The 9,789-nt window shown below is 53.0% G+C and overlaps 1 protein-coding gene across 1 annotated transcript; it reads left to right on the top strand.

Moving 5' to 3' along the window:
* Positions 1 to 1,233: 1,233 nt before the first annotated feature.
* LOC104984603 (cytochrome P450 4B1) lies at positions 1,234 to 9,210 on the top strand (the record flags this gene model as incomplete). The annotated part of the gene is made up of 11 exons (XM_010834418.1): positions 1,234 to 1,417; positions 1,599 to 1,643; positions 2,221 to 2,348; positions 3,192 to 3,316; positions 3,596 to 3,747; positions 3,902 to 4,008; positions 5,272 to 5,462; positions 7,214 to 7,347; positions 8,119 to 8,183; positions 8,284 to 8,366; positions 8,775 to 9,210. Coding segments are annotated over 11 exons (1,398 nt in total), but the record flags the coding sequence as incomplete, so codon positions are not given.
* Positions 9,211 to 9,789: the final 579 nt, after the last annotated feature.

Consider the following 9,789-nt stretch of genomic DNA (forward strand, 5'->3'; position numbering starts at 1 on the left):
AGTTTAAAGTGTACTTCTAAAAGGCTCCTTCAAAATAGGGGGAAATGGATAAATGCATAATGGTATACCCCTGAAGTGGAATACTAGGCAGTTGTTGGAAACACTCTGAAAAAAGTGAAGTCGTTCAGTTGTGTCCGACTCTTTGCGACCCCAAGGACTGTAGCCTATCATGCTCCTCCATCCGTGGGATTTTCCAGGCAAGAGTACTGGAGTGGGGTGCCATTTCCTTCTCCAAAGGATCTTTCCGACCCAAGGATCGAACCCAGGTGTCCCGCATTGTTGGCAGACACTTTGCTGTCTGAGCCATCAAATATCTTAAATAAAAAAGCCATGTCTTGGAAAGGTATTTATCATATACATAAGGCATATACAGTATATGTATATGTATCATATACATATACCGCTTACATAAGGCAGCTCTAGGTGAGTAGATGTGGCTAGAAAAACCTCCAAAGTTGGTCTCTGCAGCCTCGTCTCCAGCCACTGCCCCACCTAGTGGCAGCTCCTGGGAGACACCATACTTTTTCCTACTCCAGACACTGCTTGCTGCTCCCTCTGCCTTAGAGTGCTCTTCCCTTACTTTTCACACGGTCAGCTCCAGTATCATCTTTCAGTTTGACCTTGAATGTCCTCGCCAACAAGAGTCCATCCTGGGTCACTCTATCTCAGCAGGGTCTCCCTGTTAAGTCTCTCTCCCAGCGCTGTGCTTATTTCCTTGTGAGTACTTCCTACTGTCTGCAGTCATTTGACTTTGTTGTTTACTTGTTTATTAACACTTCCCCACCTAGAGTGAATTGGAAGGACTGTGTTTATCTCATTCCCCTGAAACATCTAGACAGTGCTCTGCACATAGTACATCCTCAATTAAAAAAAAAAGTGCCCCATGATTTAGGGGTGGAATCGAGGTGATTTTGAGGTGTATTGAACAACAAGCTGGAATTCTCTAATGAAAACTTTGATGCTGAAAGAAACCTCTTTTTGGCTGCAGTGGAGATAGGTTGGTGACAGGTACCAGATGGAAGTAAGTTGGCCAGTTTGGGTTGCTGCGCTCACCCAGGGGCAATAAAGCGTGGCCTGGACTTAGAGCAGTGGCTCTGGGGCTAGAGAGAGGACTGAGGCCAGAGATGTGCAGGACTGTAACTGGCTGGGAGGGAAGGGCTGCAGGAGGAGGGAGGGGTGCTCCCTGCACCTTCCCGGGCAACCTCCTCTCTTCCCTGCCGGCCTGGCTGGTGATGCTGGGGTCCTGAGTGGCCTGGCCTTCTGTTGCTATTTCAGATCCAGCAGACTGGGAGTTTGGACAAGGTGGTGTCCTGGACTCACGAGTTCCCTTACGCCCACCAACTCTGGGTTGGACAATTTCTTGGCTTCCTGAACATCTATGATCCTGACTATGCCAAAGCTGTGTACAGTCGAGGAGGTGAGGACTCCTGGAAGAAGTTGGAGCTTCCTGAGAGCAGAGGGCTCAGGGTGCCATGTGGGGAGGGGTCCTGGGCCTGCACCCTAAGTCTGGGCAGGTGAAGTCCTCACCTTATTCATCACCAAACATCCTCCAGGAATCCCCCAGTCCCTGTTTGACCAAGCTTCTCTTTCTCTTATAGACCCTAAGGCCCCAGATTTCTATGACTTCTTCCTCCAGTGGATAGGTGAGTAGGCACTTGCCCTCCCTGTCCTTGGTGCTGGGTGACCAGGAGCCTTCCCTGTCTGATCCCTCCTTGCCCAGTGTCCACTCTTATGGTTACTCCATCCACCGGACCACCTGGCCCCAAGTTGCCACCCTAAGCTCAGCTTCTCAGTAGGAAATAGTGGAGGAGGCAGGAGAACTCTGGGCTGCCTGAGAGGTAGGGTTCAGGCAACTTGTCCTGCCAGGGTGTCCTCTTCCCTGGGCAGGCAGGGCAAAGGCTCTGGGCAATGTTCCTCCCCGCATTATCGAGGAACAGCTTCCTGGAGGAGGTGGCACTACAGGAGATCTGAGGAGATTATATTGGTGGTGCTGGCTGGGGCAAGGGCCTGTGGAAAGGAATGTGGAAAGACAGGATCCAGGCTGTCTTTCCAGGCTGCGAGGCTGGGTGCCTGAAAGGCAGACCTGGGTTTGGATGCCAGGCTGATCAGGAGGATGGGAGTGGGGTTAGGCGGGGTGGTGTGTGCTTGATCCCAGGCTGCCAGGGGTGGGGGCAGGATTGTGTGAACTGACCAGCCATCCCTCTCCCATGCCTCCCCCAGGGAAAGGCTTGCTGGTTCTCCAAGGGCCTAAGTGGTTCCAGCATCGCAAGCTGCTCACACCTGGCTTCCACTATGATGTGCTGAAGCCCTACGTGGCCCTGTTTGCTGAGTCCACGCGTATCATGCTGGTGAGCTCCCTGTGCCAGGCTCCTGGAGGCTGTGCTGTGGGGCCAGCCCCCCGCCCCCCAGTTTTTCCTGGGAGAGGGCAGTGAGGAGAGTTGCTGAGGCCCGAGGCCCTGTTCTGCCTGCAGCAGCAGTGTGAGCCTTGCTCTGCCTGATACTTACTGCTGGCTGTGTGCTGACAACGTGCTGAGGCTCCAAGCCGCCCAACAGCCCCAGCTTTTGTCTCCACCGGGAGACCAGCACTCCCTCTTCCCACATCAAAGGGCCTCTGCGAGACCCCAGGAAAGCTCCTACTGTAGCAGACTGGAGGGCTGCCTGTATCTGAGAATATTAGGAAGACCTTTCATATCTAAAAAGTGTCTCCTCATCCTTGGCCTAGCACAACTGCCTGAACTAATGTCGAGAGTAACTCTAAAATGGATGCTGGGAGTCAGGGGTCAAGAACTAGGCTCAGAGGCTTATAGCCGGATAATCCCTGAGGTTACCTGGGCTAGCCTGTCTTCTTGCAGGAGACTACCCCCTCCCCACCCGCCAGCATCCCTGCAGGCCTGACGCACACAGACTGAGCTGGGGAGCTTACCACCTTTGGCCCTCCTCTTCCCTCATACACAGCTGCCCTGGCTGTGTGTGCTGGGTGAGGTTCTGTGGGTTCTGAGGGTTCTGAGGTTCTGTGGGTTCTGCCCTCTGAGCCTGAACCACCCCCCACCCCCACCCATAACAGCAGGATGAGGCCAGGCCAGGGACCCGGAGTGCGTGTGGGGAGGACAGTGGTGGGTCCTGCAGGCACGGTGGGGCACCCAGCCTGGTGGGCCCCCTCCCCTACATCACCTCCCATCTCTGGGCTCTAGGACAAGTGGGAGAAAAAGGCTCGTGAGCAAAAGAGCTTTGACATCTACAGCGATGTGGGCCACATGGCGCTGGACTCGCTCATGAAGTGCACCTTTGGCAAAGGAACCAGCGGCCTGAATGACAGGTCAGGGGCCCTCGGGGCTGACCACGGTCTCCACCCAGGTCGGCTCAGAGGGCATGTGAGGTGGCAGGAATCCTGGGCCCTGGTCTGAGAGGAGAGGGGCATCCTGCTCTACAGAGCCCCAGCTCAGGTGGAGCCGGGCCTTTCCCATGGCTCTCATGGGAGGCTTGATGGTGGGGCGAGGACGGGCAGAGAGCGCAGTACTTGGGACTGGATTCCACTCACTCGGGGGCTCTGCTGCGGGTCAGGGTCTCAGCATCTCCCCTTCCCTCTACTGTGCAGGGACAATAACTACTACCTGTCGGTCGAAGAACTCACACTGCTGATGCAGCAGCGCATCTATTCCTTCCAGTACCACAATGACTTCATCTACTTTCTCACCCCACATGGCCGCCGCTTCCTGCGGGCCTGCCAGGTGGCCCATGACCACACAGGTGGGCCTTTCCTGCGCCGCCCGCCCACAGGAGGCCTAGGTTCTGGTCTAGCTCCTCCTGGCCCCTGGGGGACCCCTCCCATTGCAGGACCTCTGTTCCCCTTTTGGGCAGAGGGTGGGTCCGCAGGCAGTGACACCCTGTGCTCCTGGCCCAGACCAGGTCATCAGGGAACGGAAAGCAGCCCTCCAGGATGAGAAAGAGCGGGAGAGGATACAGAGCAAGAGGCACCTGGACTTCCTGGACATTCTCCTGGGGGCTCGGGTGAGTGCGCAGTCACCCACCCTTGCCTAGAACATGTCCCTGACGGGTCTTCAGACTGTCCTCCTGAGACAGGGCTCCCTGGACAGCAGCAGGGGCTGTTAAGCATCTTTTCCCTCTTTCTCCAGCAAATATGACCTGTTTCTTGTCCTGTGGTGCTGTGCTGTGCTCTGTCGCTCAGCTGTGTCCGACTCTGCAACCCCGTGAACTGTAGCCCGCCAGGCTCCTCTGTCAGTGGGGGATTCTCCAGGCAACAATACTAGAGTGGGTTGCCATGCCCTCCTCCAGGGGATCTTCCCAACCCAGGGCTTGAACCCAAATCTCCAGCATTGCAGGTGGATTACTTATTGTCTGAGCCACCAGGGAAGCCCAAGAATACTGGAGTGGGTAGCCTTTCCTTTCTCCAGGGGATCTTCCTGACCCAGGAATCGAACTGGAGTGTCCTGCATTGCAGGCAGATTCTTTACCAGCTGAGCTACCTGGGAAGCCCTTGTCCAATGGTATATATCAGCAAAGGCTCAGAGGTGGGAAGGTGACTGGTGTGGTGCTGGGGAGAGATGTAGTGGCAGGGAGGCTGGGTCTACATGAAACAGAAGACCAATTCCAGCCTTTGAAGACTCTGAAGAATCTTAGCAACCTAGAACCTTAGACTTTATACATTACTCATTCATTCATTCAAGGAGGTCATGGCAACCCATTACAGTACCCTTGCCTGGAGAATCTCATGGACAGAGGAGCCTGGGTGGGGCTAGAGTCCATAGGGTCACACAGAGTTGGACATGACTGAAGTGACTGAACACCCGCAGCAACATTCATTTATTCACTCATTCAACTGGTCCTTCCACTCCACAAACTCACTGAGCCCTACTCTGGGTTAGTTCTCACACTAGGGATGCAGATGCTGAGAAAGCCCTAGCCCTGGCCTCCTGACTCTCACAGTCAGGTGGCAGGGACAGGAGGTAGATGTTGACAAAGACCTCTTCCTCCTCCAGAAGGCATTGTGTGTGTCAGGTGAGCCCAATTGATAGGACTGGGTAAAATCACAAGTCATTTGGCCAGAGGGATCAAAGAAGACTTCCTGGAGTAGGAGTCATCCAAGCTGGCCTTGGGAGAACAGATAGGAATCAAAGATATGCTCCGAACCCCTAGTCTGAAAAGGAATTTCCCTCCCTCTCCCAGACCTTCATTTGACAGCTACTCTTGTGAGGCCTTGTTGGAACCTACCTCACATGCCTTGGGCTGTCCCATTGTGCTTTCCTGACCCAGGATGAAGAAGGCATCAAGCTATCAGATGAAGACCTCCGGGCCGAGGTGGACACATTCATGTTCGAAGGCCATGACACCACCACCAGCGCCATCTCATGGGTTCTCTACTGCATGTCCCTGTACCCCGAGCACCAGCGTCGTTGTCGGGAAGAGATTCAGGAGATTCTTGGGGACCGGGACACTTTGAAGTGGTGAGTGAGGCTGCGGGTGAGCCCAGTCTGTCCCAAGGAAGAGCTGCGCCTACAGGGCCATCCTGGAAACCAGGCGACGGCAGTTAGCCCTTGTCATTTTCCCCTCCAGAGTTGTGGCTTTTGGGGGGAAGCTATGTGTGGACACAGCCCCGAGCCCTTTCTCTCACCGTGGACCATTTTCAGATGTGTCTTGTAAAGGTGGTCAAGAGGCTGACTTTTATGTTGGCTCCCTCTGGTGGCAGAACGTGACTACCCTTCTGGGTTCCCAGATAGATCAGGGAGCATTGGAAAGGATTTGAACACTGAGGATGAACAGAGCTGGGGTAGCAGGAAGAGCTGATTCCCTCCCACCTGCTTTTGGATGGCCAATGTGCAGCCTCTAGACTCCTCTGATGAAGGAGAAAAGGCTGTTGCCCAAACATCATCACTTAGAAACTTACAACTATTTTGTTTCTTCATTCAAGCTTGAGCTCACTATCACGACACTGATTGACGCTGACCTCTCTCTGGAGAATGATCTTTGGCAGTTTTGACTGGCCCCCCTCCTGCATGTGCCCTCTGCCCCGCCTCTCCCTGCCTCTTCCCCTTGGGCTTTCGAGTCCTGTCACCTTTCTCTCTAGACTCCTGTGTTACCTCCAGCCCAGGGATAGGACACAGCAGGGGCCACAGAAAATGCTCAGTCGAGGGAAGAAACTTTAGACTCGCTGAGGGAGACTGACTTAGAATTCCAGAATCTGGGATTTGAAGGATGTGGTTTTACTGGTCAGAGGTTGGAAACCTCCTAGGGTGTCCAGCCAGGTGCTAGATGCTGTTAGGAGTGTGGGGGATGAGAGTGAGTGGCCAATACTGCCCTGGGGGAGTTTTTAGAAAGACAAACTCTTGCAGAACCAAAAAGCTAGAGAAAACCACAGAGTGGGGTAAGATTGAGCGGCCCCATGTTTAGAAGAGAGGAATCAAAAGGGGTGGGCCCAAGTTGGCTTTCTAAAGAGATGTGTGAGGCTCAGAAAGGCCAAGGGGGAGAACTGGGTGCTCTGGGTTGGGGAACAGTGTGAACACAGCCTGGAGGCAGGGAGTTGAAACATTTATTTAATTTTCATTTTATTCCATCTCAATCTTGAAGCAACTTAAAGGACACATTCAATTAAATGTAGAACACAAATGAAAAATGAGGACCGAGGGAATAAACCCTAGAGTTTGGGGCTCTGTAGTTAGCTGTTGCACAGTCATTATAGCTGGAGCACATTTGAGGTCTGAACTTCCTAGTGGCAAAATGGAAATATCTATCCATCTGTCTATCTATCTATCCATCTGTCTATCTATATGTAGTTACTCACCCCCTCCAAGCTCGTTATTGTTTGACATTTATTCATTCAGCCACTGTATGTCAGCCCCTACCCCTTGCCATTCCAGCTCCATGGGGAATGAAGCAGAACCTAAAGAACTGTTCCTCGTGGGGTTTCTGGGGGACACTGAAAGAGTGACCTTGCCTTTGATGGCCAGGAGCACATACACCCCTAGGATCCTGTGCTTTCCCTTCCTAGCTGTGAAAATGAGGGAGGGATGGAGAAAAGTGGAGCCAGGCCCCTGAGTCTGTGTGTCCACTCCACGCCTGGCCTGGACACTTGGAGCACTTGCGTCCCTCTGACTCCCTTATGTGTGATGGTGGTGAAGTGGGGATTCTGGCTGGGCCTGCCTTCCTGCAGGACTGTGCTGCCCCCCAGTCCACAAAGGCCTGCTTGTGTTGCTGGCAGGGACGATCTGGCAGAGATGACCTACCTGACCATGTGCATCAAGGAGAGCTTCCGCCTGTACCCGCCTGTGCCCCAAGTGTACCGCCAGCTCAGCCAGCCTGTCAACTTTGTGGATGGTCGCTCTCTACCTGAAGGTGGGATGCGGTAGATTTCGAGGTGGAGCCAGAGTCCCTGTGGGTGCTCTCTCTACCCCTGTACCAGAGGGGAAGAGACCAGGCTCTGTGTTCGGCCAGCATCAAAGTCCTAGCTCCATAATGTGTGGGTAAATCCACCAACATCTACACCTCTGGTCTGTCTCCTATGAACTGGGGGTGAGAAGGGTCCCTGCCATACAGGGCTGTTTTCAGAATTAAAGAGGCAGTATTCATCAGGGATGTCATGTACCACCAAGCAGATTGTGCCCTGAACAGCTTCAGGAGGCGTCATTCACTTAGACTATGATGTGGTGCAATGGACAAGCTGTACAACTGTGTGTGGTGGCTTTGTAAGGAGCGTTTGACTCTGGATCTGACACATAGTAAGCGCCCAATGAATGGTAGTTGTTACTACTGATGGCATACTACTTCTCTTGAGAGTCAGTTAATGGAAAGTGGGAAGTGGGTAATAATCCTTGCCTGTCCTTCCTCGTGGTGGGGTGGGTTTGGTCCTCTTTAACTTTTCCGTTCTACAAATGTCTGTGTCAGGTGCTACACCTGGTGCTGGGGCTATGGGAAGTAGGTGTGCTGTTGATCAACACACTTTGATGTGTTGAGGGTGGGTAAGAACTTTCCGTCACTGGCAGTGCTCAGGGACGGACTGGTGCTCAGTTAGGGGCACCAGTTAGGGGATTCTGACCCTGTGAAGAGGTGGGCCTGGCTGTCCCAGGACTGTCTGGTCACCAGTTTTCTGCTCTGCTCTGCCCACAGGCAGCCTGATTTCTCTGCACATCTATGCCCTCCATAGGAATAGTACAGTGTGGCCTGACCCTGAGGTATGCCATCCCTGGGCTCGGAGTTCAGAGGGGGTGGGCTTCTGTGGGGTCAGCCTGCCCTGGGACCTGGCAGATATTCAAGCAAGCCCTGTCCCCTCAGGTCTTCAACCCCTTGCGCTTTTCTCCCGAGAACGTGGCCGGACGTCACAGCTTTGCCTTCATTCCCTTCTCTGCTGGGCCCAGGTAAGGAGAGCCCAACGTCCCTGTCCAGAGGTGAGGATGGAGGATGTCATGGAACATCCTTTGGGGGAACTCTGCGATGAGGAGGGCCATGCTGGGTGTGCGGTGACCCTGATGTGAGGGAAGTTCCAGGGACCCTCTTCCTGCCATTAGCATACTCTTGTCTTTGGCAGGTGGGGTGGGTGAGTCATTCCAAGAGAGACCCCTAAGTCACAACCCACAGTATGAACCTACCTAGTCTGGGACCCTCACTATGCCCCCAGGATCTGTTTCTGAAGACCAGGCCAATCAATCGATCAGTCAATGATTCATCCATACACAGTGACTGATTTCTGTTGGACACTTAGAGCGCTAGTTTTCATCACTCTGGATGTCTCATAGCCTGATGTCATTTTGTGCTGCTCATTGCAGGAACTGCATTGGCCAGCAGTTTGCTATGGCCGAGGTAAAGGTGGTCACAGCCCTCTGCTTGCTCCGTTTTGAGTTTGCCCCGGATCCCTCGAGGCTACCCATCAAGATGCCCCAACTGGTCCTACGCTCCAAGAATGGCATCCACCTCCATCTGAAGCCGCTGGGGCCAGGCTCTGAGAAGTAGCTCTGCTGAGATGAGAGCTCCAGACAGCCCAACCTGTGGCCTCTTCCTGGACGCTGCCCTCTCCAAGCTGGGTTGTAGAGTAGCTGTGCTCCCCTGTCTTCTGTAGGCTTATGGACTAGAATCAGAATAGGCATCTGATAGACAATCACCTCAAAGGCAATGCCATGTAAACATGTGTGTCTATAAATGCTTACTGCACATGTGTTCCCGAGCTCACTCATTCATTTAACAAACATGCTGAGTAACTACTTGCTTCTAGATTCTTTATTGATCTCCCATAATTGTCCATCTTTCTAAAATTTACACGGCATTCACATGGAATCTGTGCCTTGGGACTGGTGGTTATGATCAGACACTCATCCACTCCACACAATAGACAGATGGCTTTCGGAGCTTGCCCCTTTCACCAAGATCTGTTTCTTTGTTTAACTTTGTATGTATGTGTCTGGAATATAACAGACATAAGGAAAAACTGCTTAAATCAAAGATACATAAGAAGGAATTTTTAGAGAAAACTCCCTGATAACCACTGTTGAGGTTGAGAAATATGGACTATGGTTTCATGGGTATAAATTCTGCCCCTTCTGAGATGGTCTCTGGGGTACTCCTGCCATCATCAGCATCTGTATCACTGTTACCTGGTGCCCTGGGCATGTGAGTTTTGGCTGGGGAAGGTAGCAGAGTGACATTAAAGGGTGGCTTCCTGGAAGAGATGGTGCTTGAATCAGGGTTTAAGGCAGGGTGAGGTATGAGGGTGCAAAGAGGGACTTTTGGAGAAGGACTCAGACTGGGGCCACGTGGGGAATTAGTGCTCTTCCCAAAGTAGTCCCT

Source organism: Bison bison, unplaced genomic scaffold (assembly GCF_000754665.1).
Source record: "Bison bison bison isolate TAMUID 2011002044 unplaced genomic scaffold, Bison_UMD1.0 scf7180017864033, whole genome shotgun sequence".
Lineage (NCBI taxonomy): Eukaryota > Metazoa > Chordata > Mammalia > Artiodactyla > Bovidae > Bison > Bison bison.